Below are 27,325 nucleotides of genomic sequence, written 5' to 3'. Positions count from 1 at the left end.
GCTGATCATTTCGGTATTCGAGAGCACCAAATGGTCTAGTACTCTAATTGGAGCCCCTGTATTATTTAGTATGCATTTCAGAAGCGATACCGTTTGGGTCTAGAGAACTGAAGTGCTGTTGTCGGATCGCTTCGTGCAAGCCAATCAAAACCAAGCAGCCGCAGATCCATGCATGCGCACTGCAGCTTGCACAGTGCCATGAACACAAAGCGGCTAGCAGACAACACAGGCGCACTATTCTTCGAAGTACCAAAAATTGCGTTTATGTTGCCGTAATGCATGACGCTGCATTCCATCGAGCTGACATGCCCGCCTTCATTGCTCTTGCCTCCTTAACAGTATCAGGTGAGGTATATCCATTTCCATCATTCTCAGCTGAAATGCATAGAAATTTTTACAGTTTCCCTGACCGCATGTTTCCATGCGTGCATAATAACGATAGCATATTTGACTGTATTCTGCAGATTGTCGTAAATGCTGCATTATGTCATCTTATTCTCATTCACACTGACATCATGTTTTGGATTTTACATTTTGTAAAATGAGTTAGGAATAGTGTGTAGCACCACATTGTACTAATATATCTACAAAAACACTCGAAAAATTGATTCTGAGAGTTTCAAAGAATAAGAAGATAAACAGAATGTGGTTATAACTCGATCCTAAAGATCCAAATGATTAAGTAGCCCACTTCTCTATATGATACGTCAACGATTTGGGTCTTAAAAACAAAACTGAAAAAACGCATTTTCGAGAGCTCCTGCAGTTCATCGTAGTTTATAACATGCATCTCATGAATGAAAATGTTTCGTATATGGTGCTACAGTCTAAAAATATTACGATGGAGATCTTTCATTTCTGCCTACTGTTATTGAGGATTCAATCGCAGATTTTACTTGTGACAAGCAAGATTATGAAGATGACTGCTGCTCGTTACAGTCCCAGTAATTTAAGTTGTGCTCTTAGATTCCTGTTTAACCACATACGCAGAAACTGCTACATATTCGGAAAAAAATGGTGAATTATTTCTGACAAGAAAAAATATAAAGGTCACTGTTGGTTGTTTCACTCACAGCAATTTCATTTCCAGCAATTTCATATTTCATTTTTTAAACACACATAAATTGTGAAATCATTACTGAGGAAGTGCGCTCTTACATGTAAGTAATAACGAATACTGCAGAAAAATATTAACTTACACGAATAACAATGTTTCAGAACGTGTTGCATATATGAAGAGAAAAAGAAAAAAAACAACTTATGTACCCACCCATGTGTGAACCCGTGTCCTTTCGTATCGCATTCCCGCGAGCTAACCACTTGGCCACACCAAACAACAGGAACGTAATGCTCAATTCTTATACTATTGTGGAGAGGAACGTAGGCTGATATCATTGCCAAATGGTGCTGCACAAGTCATAAATGTGTGATAGTTTGTAAAGTTTCCAATATCAGGCTTCACATAATTACTTTCCATTGTTACTTGAAAGTTGTAAACATGTTTCGATAATTACTAACTAAACCAGTACACAAAGTCACTAGTAACTTCAGTTCACACTCATGTAATATACGTAAGCAGAGCCGATGTCTTGATATTTAATGATCTTTAAACTCTTATTTGCATAAAAATAACACGTATTTTGAGAGAATATTGACCAAAAACGTTCTTTTTTTGGATGTAATCATTCACAGTAACAACCTAACCTAACCATATTTCTAACAAAGGAAATTAGTCTATTATGAGCTCACTTTCCAACCGGATGTGTCCTATGGTGATTGTTTAGTAACACAGTCACCAAATCCAAAGCTAAAACCGCTAAATATGTTTAAAGTAACAAATTATAGGTGTACATAAACCACAGCTCACCGATCGACAGGGCCACACCAAAATCCAAAACGTCTCGGTACAACTGTCGTAAATTCAGTGGGAGCATCATTCAGTAACAGGACTCAGAAGCTTACTGAATAGGATATTTGGATAAAGAACCAAAAATGACGCCACTGCTGAGACTAACCTACTACACCGATCGGTATGAACGATACAGAATAGGGCCCCAGGTCCGGATGGAATCCCAATTCGGTTTTACAAAGAGTACTCTATGGCATTAGCCCCTTATGTAGCCTGCATGTATCATGAATCTCTGACATCACAGAGTCCCAAGTGACTGGAAAACAGTGCAGGTTACTCCAGTATTATATAGAACAGCAAGAGAATGGATCCACACTATTTCAGACCAATGTCCCTAACTTCAGTTTGCTACAGAATCCTTGAACATATTCTCAGTTTTAATATATTAAACTTTCTTGATACTGAAAAGCATATGTCCACAGATCAGCATGGTTTTAGAAAACATCACTCGTGCAAAACTCAGCTTGCCCTTTTCTCACACGATATACTGTGAACTATTGATGAAAGGCACTAACCAGATTCCATATTTCTAGATTTCTGGAAAGCATTTGACATGGTGTCCCATTGCAGGCTGTTAATGAAGGTATGGGCATATGGAATAAGTTCACAGATTTGTGAGTGGCTTGAAGACTTCTTAAGTAATAGAACCCACTATGTTGCCCTCGACAGTGAGTGTTCATCGGAGACAAAGGTATTGTTAAGAGTGCCCCACAGATGTGTGATAGGACTGCTGTTGTCCTCTATATACATAAATGATTTGGTGGACAGCGTGGGCAGCAATCTGCTGTAGTTTGCTGATGACACTGTGGTGTATGGTAAGCGGTCGAAGTTGTGAGACTGTAGGAAGATACAAGACAATTTAGACAAAATTGTTAATGGTGTGATGAATGGCAGCTAGCTCTAAATGTGGAAAAATGTAAGTTAATGCAGATGAGTAGGAAGAACAAACCTGTAATGTTCAGGTACAGTATTACTAGTGTCCTGCTTGACACAGCCAGGTTGCTTAAATATCTGGGCGTAACGTTGCAAAGCAATATGAAATGGATGTAGATGCACCTCATGAATGTTGGCAGAAGTTACTGAAAATGGCTGATGCTTCCTCACCTAATAACACAAACATGTGGGTGCTTGTCAGTGGTCATGCTGATGTCTTGGGTTTGTCCTCAGCCACGAAGATATGACGTGCTTGCACTCACTTGCAAATAGGTTGCGAATCTGCAGTGTGCGCATGTGCAATATGCTTCTCTTATCAGAGTTGGGCAACTTTTATTCAAATGACAAAGTGGTGAATACAGATTATTTGTTATTTGCAAATAACAAATAAAAATATTTACTCAGAATATTATTCATTTACATTAATAAAAAATTTATTTCTTGTCTGTGAATAGAAAACGTTACAAACAATAGATAAATTTGAAATTGAATTATATTTATTGCTCTAATGTTTTGTCATGTATTAAGAAAATTTACTTTCTGCTGCTTTTAAATTAGTTTTCAGAAGAACTCTTTTTTTCCAAACATCTCATCAAAAAATTTATATTACTTTCGAAGATTCACCCTCATGACATACTAAAGAAAATATGTTCTACACATCTATTATGTATAAAGGATATTGGTACATGACGTATCCTGACATTGTCTTTATTTCAGGAGAGCGATACGAATCACCACTATCTTCAGCAAAAATTGAGATGCCATCTATTCCGCTGTAGTCCTTAGCAAATGATCCATTGTAGTTCCACCTTAGCTTCTCTTCCCACATCACGTTCAAAATAAAAATTTCTTTTTACTACATAAGATCATTTGAAACTCCTGATCTGATTTCTTCGACATTTCTGTAGCTTGTTGTAATCCTCCCTGGGTCATGAGCAGCAATGCAGGTTAACTATTTGTCTCTAAATTATGTGTAAGACATTGCTGCAGTAAGTGCAGTTGGTGTAGAAAGGTGAAAAAAGTCTTCAATTGTCTCTTGAAATTTTCTCAAAAGAAAACATGACCCACTGAGGTACATTTCTGTACAAACCATTAACAAGTTATTTATCAAATAGAAACTCCACTGAGCCAAAGGAACCAACACTGGTAATAGATATCTATACAAGAAGTAAATGCAGAAAATACAGTGGCATTTTACATTATTCATTATGTAAGTTACAAATAATTTATTCATGAATAAATTTGTTTGAATGATTTACTTATTTGAATAATTATCCAGATAGAAATTTAATCAAATAAGGCCCATCTCTGCTAACCACAGCACCTTGTGCCTTCTTCCTCTCTGTGTTCATTCCAGTTGATAATATTAACTGGAATGAGTCCTATTAGTTCATTTACTCAATTTACCCGCAAGAACTTACAGTGTAGCTGGATTGTAACTATTTTGTTTATTATAAACAGAATAGGCATTTATAATCAGTTGTTACACTTGCCATAATTAATCTTTTTCACTTGCTCTGCTCAAAATATGTCTTAATGTCTGTGTGGTTTTAGCTGCAGACAGAATGCAAACAATGTTTCATCAACATTCATTGACACAAATGTAGACTTCCACAGCTAATTCCATGACCTTCAGTAACATTCAGTATTCGATTATCACTTTATGTTCACTTGCACATAATCATACTGAGTCACTGTGGTAATACTTGATGAACCCCAGGTATAAAGCATTCACTTTCGGCATAGTAAAATGGAAAGCTGGCATCTAAAGAGAAATTCTAATTCTAAATGCGTTCTGTTGCTTGACAGGCTCATTAGTGCCACTATGTTGTGACTAAGCTATATGGAGTCCATGTTTCCTTTTCCACATGACAGGGCCATGTGCCTGTTGCCCCTCATTCAGTGAATGAGCACTGCATGATGCCAAATGAAACCGTGTTAGGAAACTGCTGGGCACATGCTTCTGCAACACGTGCAATGGGTAACAAGCGCTACTCACATCGTTTTGTCATGTGGATGCAGTGCTCTAATGGAGAGTTGGGTCAGTTTCTTCCAATACAGAAGCTGTACACACTGCTTTTGTAATGTTTTTTGGAACCTTAGCCTTGACCTTACATGAACATTCTGCTGGCAACTCACCACCTGAGAAATGAAGCTAGGGCACATTGTTTCGCCCCATGGACACTCACAGTGTAATCATTGCTTCTAAGATTGTATACATACACATTAATCTATCTCATTGTATGCACAAATTCTTCTATCTTATCTCCATTTTTTTCCACAAGTGAGACCATTTAAATGTTCCAGGTAGGACCTGCTTGTGTTTATCATCTAGTATTGTTTGATGAATCCATGCTTGAATTGGCAATCAATGTTTATAGTTTCTCATGGGTCATTGTGAAAGTAGTGGCACCACCTCTCAACTTAGCCCAGATGATAGCCTCTGATTGCCCTAGTCCACTCTGTTAACATGGCAGCAGTCCTTAGCACCTCTAGAAACTGTAATGAAGAATGTCATACTAAAATGAAAAGAAGTTTTCATATGTTATCATTACATTAATGTAAAATACAGGATGGAATGTCTTGTGTAAAAGGGAGTGTCAAGCTAAATCTGTAAATGTATATTAAAAAGTGAAAAATGATATCTATAGCCTTTAGTTGGTATGCATGTTTCTAAGAGTATGCTGTATGTGCCCAAGAGGGCAGTATTATGCAGATGCATATACCCCAGCAGAGAAACTATTTAAAGATAGCTACCCTACTAGCAATTTACACCACAGATCAAAAGCATCCAGTTGTTTAGTTCTAGGCAGTAAGGGAGTTAAATCTATTGAAATTCATTGCTGCCTGGATCTCCAGTGTAGTGATACATGTTTGTCACAGCAGAGAGTCTATAAATGGAGTTGCAAGTTCATACGTGTTGCGATATTACTGGTTGATACTTCTCTTACAGGTCAGGCACATGAAGTTGCTAACAAGTCATTCTGTTGGTAAACTGCGTATTGACATTAGATAACATTGTAGTGACTGTAAATGTTAGTCATGATTCAGCATACAACATTGTGCATGATTTTTTTCCAATTTTACAGTATGTGTGCCAGATGGGTTTCCTGGCAGGTAACCTCCAAATTGAAACAATCATGTGTTGATTAGTGTGAACACCTTCTGTATTGTGTGGAACAAGAAGGTGATGTCTTTCTTATAAGGTTCATTGGTAACAAAACCTGTGTCTACTACTGAGGAATTATAATTTTATGTGAGGAGAGTATGCTTGACCCTCTATTGGGATGAAAAGTGTCTTCTTGGATTACTACGTGATGGAACAAAATGCTGTCATAGAATACGGAGCAGCAAAAGTGGCAGCTGTGAGGTATAGACCAGTCCTCCCGTACCTAGTCTTCCCTTTTCTAAGTGCCATTGATAAGCTTTTGGCTTAGTCCATCTTGGTCCATGATTCCAAGCACATTCTGTTGCCACAGCATCATTTATGCCACAGATATAATCCAGATAGCATCATAAAAAGTAACAACTATGAAGTTTCTGCCTTTAACATGGTTAATGTTGCAACTCTGCATATCATTCATGCTATCTTTGATGACTTAGGAGTAAGGTGAGAACTCTAGTGGGAGAGTTGCCCCTCCAGCCACCATTTCTGCTGCTTCCTGTTACAGTGCATTATACTGAAACATAAAAAATCATATTTGTGTTATAATTAAATCAAAACGATATTAATTGTAGCCTGCAGATGTTTCATTGCAACATGACATTCCATGGTTCCACATGGTTCATGGACAGTTGTGAAAGTCACAGACCTGTAATTTGAGTGTCTTCAGCATCTGTGATACTTGCATGTTCTTACAAGGGAACCTCCCCATCGCACCCCCCTCAGATTTAGTTATAAGTTGGTACAGTGGATAGGCCTTGAAAAACTGAACACAGATCAATCGAGAAAACAGAAAGAAGTTGTGTGGAACTATGAAAAAAATTAGTAAAATATACAAACTGAGTAGTCCATGCGAAGATATGCAACATCAAGGCGAACGAACGTGTAGGAGCGCCGTGGTCCCGTGGTTAGCGAGAGCAGCTACTGAACAAGTGATCCTAGGTTCAAGTCTTCCCTCGAGTGAAAAATTTAGTTTTTTATTTTCAGTTTATGTGTCAAACTCTTATGTTTTCATCACTTTTGTGGGAGCGATTATCACATCCACAAGAAAACCTAAATCGGGCAAGGTAGAAGAATCTTTTAACCCATTCGCTAAGTGTACAAGTTAGGTGGGTCGACAACATATTCCTGTCATGTGACGCACGTGCCGTCACCAGTGTCGTATAGGATATATCAGACGTGTCTTCCTGTGGAGGAATCGGTTGACCTATGACCTTGCGATCAAATGTTTTCGGTTCCCACTGGAGAGGCACGTCCTTTCGTCTACTAATCGCACGGTTTTGCGGTGCGGTCGCAAAACACAGGCACTAAATTTATTACAGTGAACAGAGACATCAATGAACGAACGGACAGATCATATCTTTGCGAAAATAAAGAAAGTAAAATTTTCAGTTGAGGGAAGACTTGAACCAAGGACCTCTCGTACCGCAGTTACTCACTCTAACCACGGGACCACGGCACTCCTGAGCTTACATTCTCCTTGATGTTGCCTATCTTGCGCATGGACTACTCAGTTTGTCTGTTTTACTAATTTTTTTCATAGTTCCATACAACTTCTTCCTGTTTTCTCGATTGATCTGTGTTCAGTTTTTCAAGGCCTATCCAGTGCACAACTTATATCTAAACCTGAGGGGGGTGCGATGAGGAGGTTCCCTTGTTAGTTGTTAGCAGAAATATTAATATTTAGATGTGGAGAAACCTCCAGAAATGAAGTGGCACTAACTGTCTATGTACATACACTGTCCAGTCACATTAATGTGATCACCTGTCAACTGGTTTCAGTAACAACCTCTCGCAGTGCAGATCACTGCAAGACATGCAGGAAGACAGTCGGTGAGGTTCTGGAAGGTACCAACAGGGATGTGGCGCTATGCTGACTCCAGTGCCATAGCCAGCTGTGCTAGGTTACTCAGTCGAGGATCCGTGATGTGTACAGCCCAATCGAGGTGGACCCACAGATTCTCAATTGAGTTTAAATCGGGGGAGTTTGGTGGCCAAACCAGCTGCATGCAGAGATGAAAATGGTCCCCAAGGCTACATGGATACTTGTGTTGATCCATTATGCCTTCCAGAATGATGATATCACTCACGGAATGCCACGAAAAACTTCCCAAGACCATAACATTCCATCCTCTGGCTTGGAACATTCCGATAATTGTTGCAGGGTGTTTGCTTTCAGACGTTCCATGCTGTACACACCAATGACCATCTTTCCGATGGAGCGTAAGACATGGTTCATCTGAAAAGGCCACCTGTCACCACTCAGTGGATGTCCAATTGTCTTGGAAATTCCAGCCTTTGTCACTGATGAACAGCAGCCAGCATGGATGCGTGAACTGGGCACCTCCTGCAGAAGCCTGTACACAGCAGCATTTGCTGAACAGTCATTGAGAAGACACTGTTGGTAGCCCCCTTGGTTCATCTGGGTGGTCAGTTGCTGAACATTGCACATATTAAACAATGAGTTTTCTTTGATACAGACCCAACTACTAGGCAAAAGCAAATCATAGGTAGTAAATTGTAATAGTGCTGTTTCTTGGTTATATTATACTATGGGATATAAGTTCATGTACATCTTTGGTTGGACATATATAGTATTTTGTCGATCATTAGATTTGGAATGGTTAGGAAAATGTAAAATAACATAAAAGGTGTGTTCATATTCTGTTTGATAATTTTTCTCATTACTGCAAAATGTGAAAGTTGTTGACTAATTGAAACATAATAGATATTGCTGCTACAATTACGTTGACGTGTTGACTGTGATAAGAAACTAACCATATTTCTACTTCCTCCATCACAGCAGTAATCATAATATCATTTCTTGTATTATTTATTTTATTTACTCTTCCTTCAGCCAATTTGCATCCCCTCCCTTTCTTTCTGTTTGCCCCTTACTTATCTCCATTCTCTCATTCTCACCACTCTATTCAAAAAAAAAGTCAACGTTCATGGGTAGTTTTTATGTGCTTGCCTGGCATTCAGCACTTCATTTAAAAGGTAGCTAGTGCTCTGTGACCTCAGTTATTATTTACATCCCAGCTAAGACTTTCCTATGTGATAATAGAATGTGTATTTAACAACTTTATTTTTTATTTTTTATGTTGAGTGTTTGAACTAATCCATTACCTAGTTAAACTCATAACGGAAACTAACTGGAATCTACTTTCAGTTAGTCTCTGTGTGTGGTGGTGGGGGGTGGATTCTCTCTCTCCTCACTTTTTTGTTTGTGATAAAACCAGTTGTAATTTAATTTTTTTCATAACTAGTTTTGGCCTGGTCATTCTCAAGTGGTACAAGCAAAATTAGCATTTGTCACATAAGTATCACAAAATAATCATGACAAACTTAAACACTCCATGTGGGCTTTAATTTTGTGGATTCTTACATAAAACCATGACTGAGTTGGCCACAAACTGTCAGCAGATTTAAGAACATAGGCAAAAATAGCAGTTAAGCTGGTTTAATGTTTACTGAATGCTGTTTGGAATGCAGGCTCACCTTAATATGTGGTACGATATGGTATAAAACATTATCTTTTGGCCTGAATGGGCTGTCATAATAAAACTGTATGAGTAACACTACTGTATTATCTTATTGTGACTTTTACCTCTTTCAATGAACAGGGCAACTTCAACAAGTAATGTAATGATGTTCACGGCTACTCCACTCACTCGACGTTCATCTGAGCGAGAATTAGATGGAACTGGCAAGAAGAGAGCAACATCTGCCAGTGGCCTAGACCGAAAGCCAGGTGAAGGTCAGTTGCACATGTTGCAGTTAACAAACTGTGTTCATACATTCATTTCATCTTTCAATAAATTGACAAGCTGTATAAATGGATAAACCATTTTCTATTGTGGTGATCACATGTAAAAGATAGATAACTATTATTATGCTGTCACTGCTTCTAGTGGAAGAGTTTGTATGTAATGTTCATGCAAGCTGATTATGCAGTAGATTTGTGCATGTAAGTACAGATCTGAGCAAGAAACAGTTAAACAACAAAATATTTGTGTGCCAAGTGAAGGCAGACATTTTTGAAGCCATGTTCCTGTTGCAGATATAATGCTACATTTAAAAAATCCAGTTAAGATGCTGTGATACCAGTAGAATAAGGGAAAAAATCCTGTGTCATAACGTACTTTAAAAAAAAATTCAATGAGCCACTACTCTGAATGTGTTCCACTTATTGTTCATGCTATTGCGTAGAGTTGAGTCTTTCTGAGTCATATAAGGTAGAAACAACTGCATAAGGAAAAACATGAGCTGTATTCCTAATGTCCATCCTACATGCCTAAATTATTGTCTTTACATTTGTTGTGATTGTTATGACAAGCATTTCAAGAATTATTTTTCAGTTTGTTTGTGCTTATATCACCATTCATGTTTGCATGTTCTGGTGCAAGTTAAGGAGCAACTGTTCCAGTATGAAGTGTGAAATTTCTTAAAAATTTCTGCAGTAGTTAAAACTGCCAAAAAAAAGTAATGAAAAGAACAATTTTAGCATGTGTATATATAGACCCATATAAAACTTTAAGATGAAAGAAACTGAATTATTTTCAGTTTTCAGAAGTAATTTGTAAATATAGTAATTAAATGCAAGTAGCAGCTACTAGGAAACACTGGTTATAGAGCATTATGTTTTCTGTGAAGTCGTCAGACCTAAGTCAGAAGATATAAGTAGTGTTGATCACTTGGGATAAGGCAGTGTCGAAGAATGTAATAAAACTGAGAGAAGCATAAGAAAATATTACTACAAGGTGTTTGTGGAGATGTTATTCTTCTTGATAATGTAGACTGCTTACAAACATTGTACTAAAACTTCAAACCAAATGAAAATAGATAAAAGGGCAACTTCCTGCTATAAGTAGCACTGCCAAATCCACACTCAAATAACGGGTGATGGACCTCAAGCTTTCAGAGAAGTGAGAAAAATGGGAAGAGAGTATATGCATGTTTTGAACAAGCATATTGGATAATTTATTAAATTTAGGCCATGCAACCATGCAAATTACAACTCTTTCAATTATTTTGGCTGTGTATCTTCCTTCTGGCAATGGCCTTGCCGCAGTGGTAACACCGGTTCCCCTGAGATCACCGAAGTTAAGTGCTGTCTGGTGTGGTCAGCACTTGGATGGGTGACCATCCAGGCCGCCATGCGCTGCACCCATTTTTCGGGGTGCACTCAGCCTCGTGATGCCAATTGAGGAGCTACTTGACCGAATAGTAGTGGCTTTGGTCAAGAACACCATCTTATGTCTGGGAGAGCGGTGTGCTGACCCCACGCCCCTCCTATCCGCATCCTCCACAGAGGATGACACGGCGGTCGGATAGTCCCAGTAGGCCACTCGTGGCCTGAAGACGGAGTGCGGAGTGTATCTTTCTTCAATCCTCAAGTGAACCAAGAGATGGACGACAGTGTGCAAAGAGAGCCCTTATGTGCTCCATCCTGGAGGTGCTGCATGTGCAAGTCTACACCACAGATGCTGGCTGATATCAAAGAGTTGCATTTTGCAAATGGTGACACTGAGTAAGTGTTTAAGGAGACCAAACAGCTGATGTCATTACTCTCCTATTCACCCCTGCCGCCCCCCCCCCAACTCCCCTCCCCCCCAACTCCCCTCCCCCCCCAACTCCCCTCCCCCCCAACTCCCCTCCCCCCCAACTCCCCTCCCCCCCAACTCCCCTCCCCCCCAACTCCCCTCCCCCCAACTCCCCTCCCCCCAACTCCCCTCCCCCCAACTCCCCTCCCCCCAACTCCCCTCCCCCCAACTCCCCCCCCCCAACTCCCCTCCCCCCCAACTCCCCCCCCCCCCCACCCTCTAAAGGGCAGATGCAGAATACCCAATCTGTCTGCACATAGTGTAAATGCTGCATGCAAGTGTGACAGTGTGTTCTAAATGTTTACGTAGCATGTACCTGAAGCAGGACATGGCAGCCAGCCCACTGTTCACCTAATGTGATGTGAGAAACTGCCTAAAAACCACATCCAGGCCAGCCATCACACCAACCACTTGTAGTTAATCGATCATGTGGATTCGATCCAGGGCAATCATACTTCCCTGTCCTGGAAGCAGTCGCTTTAACGTGCACGGCCACCCATGGTGGTGCACATAAATATTGGTCACTCTGTGGACTACAGTGATATGAAGATATGAGTGGACTACAGTGATATGAAGATACGAGCTACTTATTGTTTTGGGACTCTTATGTTTAAGAAAGCCACTAAAGTTTGATTAGTGGAAGATTTAATAAATTATACGAGTTATTTTAATTTGGGTAATGCATGTAATCTGGCCCTTGCTATAATTAAATTGCAGAGAAGTCAGCATGGTTCTGTCACTACTAAAGATGCATTGAACACCTCCACCTGCCTTAGGGGCATACATCTGCAAGGTATTTGTTGCTGGCCAGCATCTGTGGTACAGGTTCACATGCTCAGTACTGCCACAGTGGAACATGTAAGGCCACATTTGACACCATATCAAAGTCTCTTGGTTCATTCTGAGGATGGCTAGAAGGGACAAAGCCAAAAATATCAGTGGTAGAGTATGAATTTGCACAGCTGCATGCTTGAAATCTAATTGATTGTTCATTACGCTGTGAAAGCTGACAGTGCACATAAAGTGTACCGAAATTTACCCAGAGGTAGGATTAAATGAAAATTTACTGTGGGTTGTTATATTAAAAGTTTTTTTTCCTTTATAACATTTCTAATACTATTTGTTTAAGGCATTTCAGGAGTGCCAAATTTCATTATTTACCTAATTATTCCCCACTGAATCAACAAACTTTATTGTCAGTGAGAGACATATTTTGGATACATTCAGTCATTGTCTGTATGTATTCTTTGAATAAAATACAAAGCACCTGTATTTTCTTGTTGGTCAGAAGATATTGTTGTTTTGCATCTTTTATGACTTAGTTTGCTTAGAGTTTGTGCTTGACAAACATTTGTTGTACAAGGAATGTTACTGGTGGTTACCAAAATTTCCCATGAAATGAAATGATCTCCGTATTCCGTACAAAGATGCAGCTTATATTCCTTGATGGTGATCATAATTCATTCTCATTCTCACTGGGAAACACATTTTAGTTACCAGACAATGATGTAGTCAAACCTGTGTTTGATTTTTCACAAAATACATGTTAACAGTGTCTTATTTTGTGGAAAAATGAGTTATTTGAGATTCTGTATTAAGCAGACCAATTAGTCAGAAAAGAGTAGTAACATGTAATTATAAATCAGGCATTATCTCTTTCAAGTGCGTTGCCTTAGAGGTGTATATGAGATATCAAGAGATGATGAGATGAGCAAGCATGAATAAATGAAATGGGGAGTAGGCGTATCCTACTTCGTCAAACACTGCCTGCATGGTAGTAAAATAACATCAGATAGGATATTTATGTGTGGGTCACGAGGTGTTGATTCTTGTTGTTGCTGGAAGTTCTGTTATAGTCTTACCCATTTGTTCTCACTCTGTATGCTGACTGTTACATTCAACTTAGAAATTCTTGGCAAATTCGTATCAAAACTACATAAATTGACAGCATATTTTACCAGCATTGTTATTGCCTCCTGTGTCAGTTATATGACTCATTTCTCCTTCTACATTTTATTGTAGTGTAAGTATTTCGTAAGCCTCAACACATGCATTTTATGACAAGGACAGAGTATATGTGATCATAATTTCTTGTGCAGCACTCTCAAAGAAATTTTGAGGTCATTTATATATTGATATTTGAATGATAAAGGTATGGGGTGGTTTATTTTCACCAAGGTGCATTCAAAACACTTAATATAGTGGTGCTCTGATTTACAGTTACCTAACTTAAAAACCTTTTTCTGTTACAGACGTTTAAATCAAGACTATCAGAGCACCTACATTCTGGTGAATTCAGTAGTCATTGGTATATTGCTATTTTCAAGAATATCTTACTGCTGTGACTTCAGAACATTACTCAGTGTTGCAGAAATCAGATCATCCGCTCTGTAAATGACAAAAATGGTTATTAATATGGACCAATCTTCAACCCTTTTTTTCAGATATGAAAATGTCCACTTCAATGTACGAAGTTTTCCACTGGAATGAATCTCCTCAACCTGTGGGTACTGCCACTCATCGTGCCCAAAGCATTTCTGGTGTTTATAGCTCTGATTTAGGGGCTCCTCCCCAGAAAAAACTTGATTTAGACTCTACTTTGTCAGTGAAAAAAGATGGAAGTAGCTTTTCAAGTGCCCCCCAAACACCCTCCTCTAATATTGCCAGTATTTTCAGCGGCTCCGCTGGTGGTGAGTTGAGATGTGCAGAGATGCTCACTCCTCTAGTTTTATTCCTGCAAGGCAGAAATCTGCCACCTAATAATTCAATTTGCATGATCTGTAAAATAAGTTCAGTCAGTAGGCATGTACCACAAAATATAATTACATTTAAATCCCTGTTGTGAGCTTTACGTTTTGTTGCTTGGAAATAATTATTTTACATTTCTTTTATGCTGACATAGTTTGTGTCTTTCTTATTCACCCCGTTTCTTTCTTTTTTTGTAACTTGTGTAAGAAACTTTATGGCATGTAAAAGAAATATGGAATGAGATTAATGATTGACCTGCTTAAGAATCTGACTGTACTCCACTTTTCTTGCTGTAGATAGGTTGTTTTGTGAATGATTCTTTTCTGCCAGTGTTAATTAAGTTTTAGCTTGTTTTGGAAACAACTTTTTGAACTTTACTATACCATCTGATGAAGAATTATGTGCTTCTTTCAGTTTTTTGTACGCCTGCCTAGTGTGATGTATGACTAAATTATCTTGCTTGTTTATGTGTGTAATGTATATGAATGGTTAATGTTTTGGCTTTGCTAACTTGCTATGTGGCATGCACCAACTTTTAATCTGTAATAACTCTCATATATCAACAACAAGAAATACAGTATTTTTAATTAGTATAAATGAATTATCGTTACCAGTAAAAGAAACATTAGTATGACAATAGTCACAACCATATAATGCCATAACATATACTTTTAATGTATACACATTCATAATTAAAATAGCGCCTTCATATCTCAGTTTTGTGAAATATTTGTGTTATTCATTTATTTTGCAGCAATGTTGCATTATCAATATCACAAAGAATGGAGGAAAGCAAGTACAGTTACTTAGTTGGATAGATGAAATTGCCCATATTACAAAACGAAACACAGGGGAGTGTAAAATTGAAGTAATGTTATATCATGTAACTTATTTTGATATGAAACACATTTATTACCATGAAGCACATTTATATCTGCATTATGGGATTGGTCAATCTTGAGCAGTGGGCTGATAAACTCTGAATTGTTATTTAAGTGTGCCTAGTGAATAATGGGAAACTGTGTGTAATATTTAAATATATATGTAATTAATTGATTAGGATTGCATCATCTCACACCACTGTTGCTAATGAGAACTATTGACACAGGTGAAGAAGCAGATGGACAGCAGCAGAATGCAGCGCAGACCATTGTACGAGTTAATCGACGCAAGACAGATCTCATGCCAACGATACCATCACCTCGTGATACAACACCCAGCTCCAGCAGTCGGCGGGCACCGAGCCGCTCGCCAGGTAGGGCGCTGTCGATGTCTCGTCTGGATGTGCTGTCTCAGCCTCGATTCCCTCGGCGCCAGGTGGCTGTTCCTACACCTGCCCCACGACAGCGCCTGGCATTGGGGTCCTCCCAAAGCATGTCACGTAGCACAGGCCATCTGGCAGCAGTAGGAGCAGACAGTCAGCTACGGCGCATGGATGCTGCACGAAGCATGTCACACTTATGTGGAAATGCACCTCCCGTGCCTCCTCCCCGTACAACACGGGCAGAAAGGTTGCGCCAACAAGCAGCAGGTATGAGAAATACTGGGAGCACGGTTCGACATTATTTTTCTTTTTAATATTCATGCCAAAACTAGCATTATTGACTTTTCTATTGACTTCTTAGCCATGGGAGAGTTTATGTGCAGTTACCAGGAATTATAAGTGGTGCCTGAGAGGTTGATCATACTAGTACCATTTTCAAATGCATTATGTTAAAAGTTAGAGGGATCCAACATTTGTTACAAACATAACCAACATTTGTTGCAAACAAATAATGTTGTTCTTGACCCTGTGATGCACGAGCCACCATTTTTTTTATGTATATGAGTCAAGTTGTTATACAGACCAGATGCATATTAAGAAGTAGCACTGTCATTTTCCAGATGCTATTATCATTTTTCATACCTCGGTTTCTCACATTTTCTTTTCAGTTTCATTGAAGCTAATATTGGTTCCAATATCTCCTTGTTAAATATTTTCATTTACACTTTATCAGAAATAAAATATTTCAATAATATTTTATTTATTTCGGCCCTCTCTTACATCAGTTCAGGGTTTTACATGTACATAAATCTTTGAATTGCAGTTTACTTAAATAATTATAATAATTATTATAATAATATAAACAACAACAACAACAATAATAATAATAATAATAATAATAATAACAACAAAAATAGAAGTTAAAGAATAATTTGAGCCAGATTTTCATAAATCTTAAGGTCATTGGTAATAACAACACAGACCAGTAAATAATAATAATAATAATAGTAGTAGTAGTAGTAGTAGTAGTAGTAGTAGTAGTACAGGGTGGCACATGAAAAACCAGCCCTGAGTACTAGACTGCCCATTGGCGCCCGCCTGCTCATTGACACCCAGTTTAAAGAAACATGGGACATTTTTTCAAAGATGTTTCCTATCATTTTCATACGAGCAAAGAGCAGTATACAGGGTTTGGTGACAAGTAACATACTACAAAGTCAGTTGAAAATGCAAAACAGGATTGATCCCCATATCTGCATACACCTGCTGTGGGTATGGATATTTGAGCACAAATGGTTCCAAGTCCGAAGAAGTTGGACACATAAATTGTTGCAACAAGTGAATGTCTTGTCAACATATTTTACACTATATAGGGATGAAGCCCTACAGAATGACATGTGTCCAAGAACTGAATTTTACTGTTGGCACTACACGTGGTAGCAGATGACGTTCACCGGGCATTCGCCATACCCACACCCTGCCATCAGATTGCCACAATATGTACCATGATTCATTGCTCCACACAGTGTTTTTCCACTGTTCAGTTGTCCAATGTTTATACTCCTTACACCAAGCAAGGCATCATTTGGTATTTACTGGTGTGATGTGTGGCTTATGAGCAGCCATTCGACCATGAAATCCAAGTTTTCTCACCTCCCACCTAACTGTCATAGTACTTGCAGTGGATCCTGGTGCAGTCTGGAATTCCTGCGTGATGGTCTGGATAGAAAACTGACTTTTACACATTACGACTCTCTTCAAGTGTCGGCAGTCTCTGTCAGTCAACAGATGTGGTTGGCCTGTATGCTTTTGTGCTGCCCGTGTCCCTTCACGTTTCCACTTCATTATCGCATCGGAAACAGTGGACCTACGGATGTTTAGGAGTGTGAAAATCTTGTGTACAGATGTATGAGACATGTAACAACCGATCACTTGACCACGTTCGAAGTCCGCAAGTTCTGCGGAGCGCCCCATTCTGCTCTCTCACGATGTCTAATGACTACTGAGGTTGCTGATATGGAGTACCTGGCAGTAGGTGGCAGCGCAATGCACCTAATATGAAAAATGTATGTTTCTGGGGTGTCCGGATACTTTTGATCACATTGTGTAGTAACTTATATAATTTGTATCTAGGATATGGTTGGTGTGATCAGTTCTATTTATGTCATTGCATTAAGAGCCAACATCACTCATAAAATAGATAAAACACAATGATATAACCACTCTGGCATTTACAAAAGGTCGTAAACCCTACATTGGACAGACAGGCAGATCATTTAAAATGAGATATAGGGAACACGTAAACTGGAGCAAAAATAACATTTCAGCTTTCGGCACACACCTCAGAGGGAATGAATGCTACGCTGAAAATATCAAAACAACTCTCACTGTTTTACGTAATGTCTTCAGAGGTCAATTAATGGACATTTTAAAAGAAATGCAAATGTACATTCTTACTACTAAGCACACACAACAAAAGCTAAATGAGCAAACAGAATTGTGCAGCAAAAAATTCATAAAAAATTTCTGTAGCACCTTAATCAGCATATTAAAGGCACTCCATCCTGCATTAATCACCAAATCAATGCTACAAACTATACACTGAAAATTATAAGGGCACAACAATACTATTGTATGTGGATCCCACTGAAATATTAGCGAAACAATATGTTTCCTCTTAAATACTTTTGAAAAGGAAGTGGAATGTTATTGTACAACTGTCATGTGATCGGAACACTGTGTCTACATGGAACTTAGTTAGTGATATTATGAAATAAGTTGGATATATCATAGATTATATAAAACCTTATAACAAAATTTTTTGCATCAACATCTGTAACAAATATGACAACACCTATGATAAATAAGCCAGTGTGACACAAAGTGTAATTCACTAAGATCAAATGTTCCATTATGTATACAATATTGTTGTCATGTGGATCACATCATGCTGGATAATGAAGATAACGCAATTAAGAGCAATATGTATTATGCAAATACATTAACGTAATACTGTAAGGTGTAACTAGATCTGTGAATTTTTTTTAACAGATATGAGATACAGACAGTGGGAAAATGCTCATATTGAGCACGGAAAGGTGAAAATGCTCCTGTTTAAAAGACTCTGACTGAAAAGTGGGGCACCAAGATTTTTGAAACTGGGAAGATAACACTTCTAAATAAATGCCTAGAGAATATACTGTAAAAATTTGAGCAATTTGTTGCAGTTAGTTATGTAGATATCTCCTGCTGACAGTGAGAAAATTGTGAAATTTTTTTTCAGGTTTTCTCAGGAACTCCCCATGAACTAAATGGTGCCTCCATAAGCCCAAACCCCTCAAAGCTCACTATAGACCACATTTAATGCAGAAATAACCAACTGATTTGTTCCATTTGCCCAAGCTGGAGGAAGTGTGTAATATTTGAACTTTGACCTTGTATTATGCGATAGTTACAGTAAGATGATCCTTCTGTTGTGTATACAAATGGTCCCTAGCCCAAGGGCTATCAAAAACACTTGACACTGCCTTTCTATCATCAATAGAATTTGAGGTATGAACCACAGAAAAATCCTGTTTTTACATGCGGAATTTCCCTACATATTGGTAGTGCATGCTATCGTATACATACTGATTTAAGTGTGATGACGTAAATAGAACTGTGCGCACCAGCCATATCCTAAATACAAAGTGAACCATTTTATCACTGATACCTTTTTATCCACATCCACCCATAACAAATTGTGTTCTCTGTAATAGGGGTCTTGTGAAAATGGGCAAAGCCCTAAACTAGTCAGCTAGTAAATGAACAGCAGCTTAAGTGTTAAAATGTCTTTTCTTCAATATTTGAGAGCTGCAATATGCGACATACTGAAACTTATGTATTCTAATATGCAGTGTGTGTGTGTGTGTGTGTGTGTGTGTGTGTGTGTGTGTGTGTGTGTGTGCGTGTGTGCTGTAATAAAATTTGTAGTGATATCCTCATTTCAAACTTAGCTTATGTATAAAAATAGTGTTGATATCTAAAATCCTTAGAGGCTAACCAATATAATGGCTTCACTCTATTCAGACTATTCAGGAAATGGTCCTCTTTTAGAGACCATGCTTGAAGACTGACATTGTAAATAAATTCCATAGTTTATGAGTGAAACATCACAAAAATACAGAACATTCAGTTATTTGTGCTGATAATGTTAGAATTCACCCAGCTAATAAATCCACCATTCTGAGAGAAAACTTGTATGCAGCCTCAAAAGGTAACACAGCAGATAAAATATTAGTTTATAGCAGATGAAAAAATTGGGAGTGCTCATCAACCTTATGAAGTGTATATAACACTTTCTTCTTTTTTCAAATTGTAGAAAGGGGTTAACATGGTACTGGATGACAGAAAATGTGAGACTGGAATATAATACCCCAGTTGTCAGACCAGTCAAGAATTTTACAGGTATAGGTGGTGGCAGTATGCATTTGCTATTGAAGGCAGTCACACGTTCAAATATAAGGCTGTTATACTGTCAATGACTACTGGTATTGTAAGGAGTGTCTGAGCAGTGTACACTGAGTATTTATCTCTGTAGACAAAGATATGGACCCCTAATGAAATCAATGAAACATGTATGTGCCAGGCAGAGTTGTGGGGGATGGAAAGACAATTGGATTCAATAGCCATGTTAGAAAGTTGCTATAAAATCAGAGAGATATTAATCACAGATTTAAGCAAAGTCAAACCCTGTTTTACAAACAAAATCTAAATGAAACCAAAGTCAGTACAAGGAGCATTCTGGAATTTCAAATTAAAAGTTTGCCAATCGATTTGACCAAAAAATCCTAATAAGTTTTAATTTTATGTGAAGTTAGCAACTGGATCAAAATCAGCTATTCAGTCACCAAATGGCCATAATGGCACTGAAATTAAAGGTGACAAAGAGAAAACAAATACTGAATTAGGTCTTCTGAAATGGTTTCACTGCATAAGATTCTAATAAGCTTCTCATTTTAAATGTTCACATGAACACTGAAATGCCATAAGTTTTGGAAAGTAATTGTGGAGTAGAAGATGAACTAAAATCACTCTAGAGTGGAACTTGCTCACCCTCTAGCAGTAGTTTACTGTGTATTATTGGAGCAGCAATTGAAAAAAGCTGTATGCCACTCAGTTTTCGTCATTTTGGTTTAGGCAAGTACTGGACTGCTCCTGACTTTCCATACCAGAAAATGTGAGGTGGAAACAGTTAAAATTCACTCACATGCAAAATAAAGTTTACACACCTCACAAACAGGTGGCACAAATGACTTCACTCTCTTACGTACCCGATGACTGCGGCGACTGGTAGGGTGTATGGCTGGTTCAAATGGCTCTGAGCACTATGGGACTTAACATCTGAGGTCATCAGTCCCCTAGAACTTAGAACTACTTAAACCTAACTAACCTAAGGACATCACACACATCCATGCCCGAGGCAGGATTCGAACCTGCGACCGTAGCAGTCACGCGGTTCCAGACTGAAGTGCCTAGAACCGCACAGCCACACCGGCCAGCATGTATGGCTGTGAAGTTAAATAAAAATAAAATTCAAGTACAGGGGACATCACAACTAAAAATTGGGGAAAACACTAATGAATAGTGGAAAGAGATCTCCGAAGTCAATTTGTTGTAGGATTATGGAACGCACTTTAAGCTTGTGACCTTATTGCAAAAAAATATTTCCTTAAAAGACATGGGTTCTGTTCACAGAGAAATTGCGAAACACAGCTCACCCTATTTGTTTGTAAAGTCCAGAGAACTGTAGACAATGACACACTGATGTTGTGTTCCTTGATGTGCAGAACACATTCAGTAAAGTTCTACACTGTTATTTAATGAACAACAGATGACCTTACAGAGTTGGGCTAGATTTGTGATTACATTGAAGACTTCCTGGAAGACGTAAATCCACTTGATGATATCAGCAGGTTTAAGGGTACTTTTGGTAGTATTCTTAAGGAAATGTTAAGGACCGTTATTGTTAAAAAAAAAGACACTGTCTGACATAGTTGGACGCACGTGTAACTTCGGATACATACACACCCATCAGTTGGAATGTAAATGACTGAGCTAGTGACACATAGAGTGACCACCAGAGTGCATTAGTGTTGTTTGAATTTAGTGTAGTTATCAGATCTTGTAGACTATATAAGGGGCGTGAACAGTGTCAGATGTTGAATGATCTCTGTAAATGATATGGAGATGCCACATACTCATGTGAGGCAGCATTATCAGCAGCTGATGCAGTTGGAAAGGGGCCTCATTCTGGGTCTCTATTTGCCCATCTGGTAAAGTTGTGCAGTATCCAGATTTGTGGGGCCTTTGGATAGGACAGTGGTCTAATGTTGGATTATATGGGATTGTGAGAACAGGTGCACTAGTTATAAAGGTTCCAGTTGACAGCCTCTGACCACCACAAGGGAGGATCTCTGTATTATGTACCAAGCACTTGTAACTCCTTCACATCTGCCCCAGTCACTCGTGAACAAGTAATGGACTTATTGCAACAATCTGCATCATACCGCACCTTTGGTTGCAGACTTGCAGCAGCCGGACTAGGGAATTACCACCCGTTCATTGGCTACCATTAACAGCACAACACAAAAACAACTGTGTTTGGAGTGGTGATGTGATTGTGATGTATGGACTGCTGATGAATTGCATCATATCATGTTCAGCAGTGAATTACAGGTCTGCATTACCCATGAGAGCATCATCAGCAAGTATGGCTGCAATCTGTGGAGGTTCCATTCTTACAATGTTTTGGAGAGGCTCAGGGATATTACTGCTGGTGTCTGGTGTGGAGAGCATCAGGTATGACTACAGATCACAGTTTGTAGTGACTGAGGGAACTGTGCCGCCTTAACAGTACATCAAGGGCATCCTGCATGTTCATGTGTTACCTCTCATATGCTGGTATTGTGATGCCATTTTTCAAAAGATCAGTGCTCCTACACACATTTCACATGGGTCTATGAACTGTCTTTGTGTGTTGAGGTACTCCCATGGTCATCAAGATCTCTAGATCTTCCCCCAATAGAACATATGTGTAACTCAACTCTGCCCCAGAATCCTTATCCAGAATTTCAAGCACCAATTAAACAATTTTGTACCAGCTTGTATCAGGAGAGAATACTCTGGTTTTATGTCATCCTTCCTAACTGAATCAGTGCATGCATCCAGACCAGAGGGGATGCAATGTCATTCTGATAAGATGGGTGCTACTCCCTTTGTAAATTTGATATGATTTTGTAATCACTGAAATAACATCGCATACCCTCTCAGCTTTTAAAGTTTTCGTCAGGCAGTGTAATACAGACATATTTAGTGGTATGCAAGTGCACACACTCATGGCTGTGTGTGTGTGTGTGTGTGTGTGTGTGTGTGTGTGTGTGTGTGTGTGTGTGTTTTAGCGGGTGCGCGCGCACGTACGCACCTGCACCCGCACGCGGGTGCAGGTGCATACATGCACGTGCGCCTGCACACACACACACACACACACACACACACACACACACACACACACACACACACAGCGGGTGCGCGCGCACGTACGCACCTGCACCCGCACGCGGGTGCAGGTGCATACATGCACGTGCGCCTGCACACACACACACACACACACACACACACACACACACACACACACACACACACACACACACACACACCGGTATTGTTTCTGACCACAACTTAATCACTAGAAGACAATTATGTCTGTCCTGATTCATCCTCATAGACATAATTACTGTCTGTTATTGATTTTCCATCCTTATTAATCTCATATTCTGGAATGAGTATCATTAATGAGAAAGGCCATTCTTCATCTGAAAATTGAAACACGAAAGAAAACAATCATTCAAACTGATATACACTGATGGCTCCAGCAAAAGTGATACCTGTTTATGGAAATATTCTGCCAACAATTTACACAATATCATGTGTCACGTACAGCAAAGTCTGAAGATGATGTGGTCATGCTAGTGGTTTGTGAAAATATTAATATTCATTTGATTTGAAACTATAAAATGAGTTCTCCCTGTTGAGTAGCTATTAAAGTAAAATCCCCAGGACTTAGAGTAACTGGAACTAAAATGCTACAGAATATTGCAAAAAAGTATTTGTGCATATGCTATTAAAATGTTTTGGAAGTCAAGCAAATTCATGCACATTTATATTCTTATCATAGTGTAATTATTTAAAGATGATGTCGCAAAATGACCAATTTTTAGGGTTTAGTTTGGTAGCACAGTTACTACTATTGTTCCTCATATAACATTCTACATTCAGAAATTGGCTGTCATTTAATTTTATTTACAGTATTGATGATATAATATAAAGTAATGCTTTTTCAGCCAGTTGCCTTCAATTTATTGAAAAAATAGAAATAAATAATTTCGAACCTTGATCCCAGTTTATAATATTTTTGTGTTAGCATGATAACTGTAGTGCAGAAGTGCAGCTTACAGCTGAACTCTAACAGTGAAAGTAATGCTTCTATGTTGAGGATAGTGTTCCGTGCATTTATAGAATAGTGTGTTGGTGCTCTGTGAGTGTATTGTTTTGTGGGGTGTATGTGAAAACACTAGATATGTTTTAAAAAAGCAGGGTTGTCTCACCGTTTCAAAAGTGCAAAATTGTTTTTTTAATTATTTGATTGCCTGCATTATTAGCTATTTGTAATGGATTGCTAGACAGGCTTCTTTTAAGCAGCTGATAATAGCTGATAATTTTCATGTAAGCTTTTATCAAACCTTACAACAAAGCCGCATATGTTGATGAATAGTTAACCTAGAACATACCATCTGCACCTGAAAGTAATCTTGCTAGAAATGCTCATGGTGCATAACAGAATAGTATTGTGGTATTGTAGCTGCTTTTTACTGCAGTTTTGGCTTTCCTTAGTTCGTTTTCTTGTTACTTTAGAATTGACATTTAGTGTATTAGTACACTACTAACTGTTTTGGTGTATAAATTTAATGCTAATTACATAAAGCATGCTTAAAATAGATACTGTGGCTACATGCTAGATAGAAATATGCATAAATCTCATGTTTGCAGTAAGAAACTCCCAGTACTGATACTGTCAGAATGATTATTTGCCTGTTGCGAGAAAAATAAAATTATATATGGGACACTGTAGGTTATTAGGGGCCACTAATTTGTAATCTAGTTAGGTACCATGTTTCTACCAATAATATGTTGTTTCTCATTTTCTGCAGACCCTCAAGACGGAATTGTTGTTGTAGCACGTTCAGAACAATACACACCAATATCTTGACAACAAAAATTTAAAACATGTTTTACTTATGTAGACCGACAGTCATGTTAAAACAGAAGTTTTGTTTACAGACATACAGACACCCAGTATGAGTGTAGGGGGAAGAGTGTGATATGATGATAAATTATGCATTACATTCTTTTATCACTTTTGCATCCCTTCATATTAGTCAAGCTGGTGTCATATGGAAACGCTTGTTTCATGGATGTACTGTTGTACACAATGACATTCTAGCATTACTATCACTTAGTAAACTATTGAAATGAAAGAACTGATACTGTGAAGTCATAATACTGTTGCGGAAATGATAAATTTCTCAACAAAACTGTAAGGCATGTCCTGTATTCTGTTGAATTTATTGTACTAGAGATTGAAGGCAATTCTGCTGAAACATGAATATTAAGCACAAAGAAATGGTTCACACAAAAAAGAAATAGTGTTTATGTTACTTTTTCACACACAAATATTTTTGCAACAAAACACCAAAATTTAATGACGAGTTAGTGATGGCACTTCTTTTTATCAGAATGTGGCTTGTAAAAGGAAATTGTATGTAACTGCTGTCATTCGCACAATAGCAGGCAAAAATATAGTGAACACCACTGTCAAAACATATAGAACATTATCATTTTTTGGACTAGAGCCAAGGGGGCAATGTAAAAGATGCTAAGGAGATGAATAACTTTGCTTAATCCCTTTGTGTTGGGTATGTTCAGCATTAATGACATTTCCTATTCTCTGTTTCTGTTATCACTTGGGTTGTCAAGTGCTTAGGATGTATGCAATAGCTATTTCATACTTTTTTGCATAATTTGAGTTTTTGTTTCAAAGTTTCATTGTGTTGTATAAGCGTGTGAAGTAAATATTTTGGAAACATGTCAGTATTAAAATACTTGTGAAAATGTTTCCAGGGTGTGAAAATGTTCACTTCTTGTTGACTTTATGTTGGGTATGGTTATATTTTGCATGTTGCCTATTTTTGTCTCAGCTTTGTACTTTTAACATTGTAAATGTGTATGATCTGTTGCTTGCATTTAATGAGGTGGAAGTGAAATGTAAGTATGGCTGTAAAATGCTGAAATTAACCAAGATAAATTGCTGTTGGCATGTTGTTTTTTAACTGCTGCTTGGAAGTGGAATAAGCTACCTCTTCCTGGCATGCGTTTGTTGTTCTAACTGGTACTTAGTGCATGTTTTGTAGTATTTTTTCTGCTACTTGATAAATAACTCAGCTTTTGGCACACTACTGTCTGCAGCACAATTTGTAAGTATCTGTCAAACTGGAGGCATCATTTGACGCATTTGAAAATGTGGTCATTAAGGTAACTTTTCAGGGCTAACTAATCATAAGCCTGTTTCCTTGACAATCATTATTTTATCTTTTAGTAGATGAGGAATGTGTTTATTTCTATAACATATGCATTAAAATTTACATTTTTGTGTTTTTTGTGTTCAAGGCACTGTTTACTTTTTAATGTAGAACACAGAAATTTATTCCGTTTCTAATGATGGTTCTGAAAGATTATTCTCTACTTTCGGTGGTGGTGAGTAAAAAGTATTATTTTGTTCTAGTATAACTGATGCTTCTTGCTGTGCTGCTTCTAACTTCTCAAAATTGCTTTCTTGTTTTGAAGGAAAAAAAGAGCTCAGTATCATACCAATATTTCACTTACTGTATATTTTGTTTGTGGCACTAAATTGAACTGCTAATGTAAAACCCAAAATCTTTCTGGGGTTACCTGATTAAAATACAGATACCCATTTGTGACTAATTTAACTGACTTACAGTTTGTATTATCATTTCAGAGGAAAATCCAATTTCTTTGTAAGGATAGCCACACTTCATTAACTAAACAGATTTTTTTACACGTGTTTTATTTTTTCATGAAATTAAACTTACAAATTCAGGAGGTGAATAACACAACAAGCATATTTGAAATGAGTACCTGGTCCACAACAATGACCTGTCACACTAGGGAATCCCTATGGGCATGATTTTGCAAATTCAAGAGGTAAATAACACTACAGACATAGACATATCTGAAATGAGAATACGTGGTCAACAACATTGAGTTTTCATGCTAGGGAATACCTGTGGACATGTTCTGGGAAAGTCGTGTAAAATGATACAAACACTGTTGGAATTTACTAGAGGTTGTTGAAATTGCATTACCCATCTTCAGTGCATGTAGTAAATACAAGATCATTGCTGTAATGTATGTTTGCAGACTTCCTGTGTGTTCTGAGTGGTGCCAGAAATGACATCAATCCTTGCTCTGAAACACACTGCTGATTCAATGGTTGTTTCGTAATTAGCTCTTTCATAATCAGCATTTTTCATGTCCCTCCAGATAAAGAAATGAAGACCTGTCAGATCAGATGACCCCGATACTCG

At 38.2% G+C, this 27,325-nt stretch overlaps 1 protein-coding gene across 22 annotated transcripts in view; it reads left to right on the top strand.

Annotated features, from left to right (window-relative positions):
- LOC126470108 (ensconsin-like) overlaps window positions 1-27,325 on the top strand; it is a 406,217-nt gene that overhangs the window by 318,318 nt on the left and 60,574 nt on the right. For 20 of the 22 annotated variants that reach the window (XM_050097707.1, XM_050097706.1, XM_050097699.1 and 17 more), the window contains 3 exons: window positions 9,632-9,765; window positions 14,056-14,301; window positions 15,468-15,890. In XM_050097707.1, the coding sequence (XP_049953664.1) occupies window positions 9,632-9,765; window positions 14,056-14,301; window positions 15,468-15,890 (803 nt within the window). The remainder of the gene's footprint in view (window positions 1-9,631; window positions 9,766-14,055; window positions 14,302-15,467; window positions 15,891-27,325) is intronic. The other 2 variants (XM_050097711.1, XM_050097710.1) reach the window with 2 other exon arrangements.

The sequence above is a fragment of the Schistocerca serialis genome, chromosome 3 (genome assembly GCF_023864345.2).
Source record: "Schistocerca serialis cubense isolate TAMUIC-IGC-003099 chromosome 3, iqSchSeri2.2, whole genome shotgun sequence".
Taxonomy (NCBI): Eukaryota; Metazoa; Arthropoda; class Insecta; order Orthoptera; family Acrididae; genus Schistocerca; species Schistocerca serialis.
This window is presented reverse-complemented; position numbering and strand designations above follow the sequence as displayed.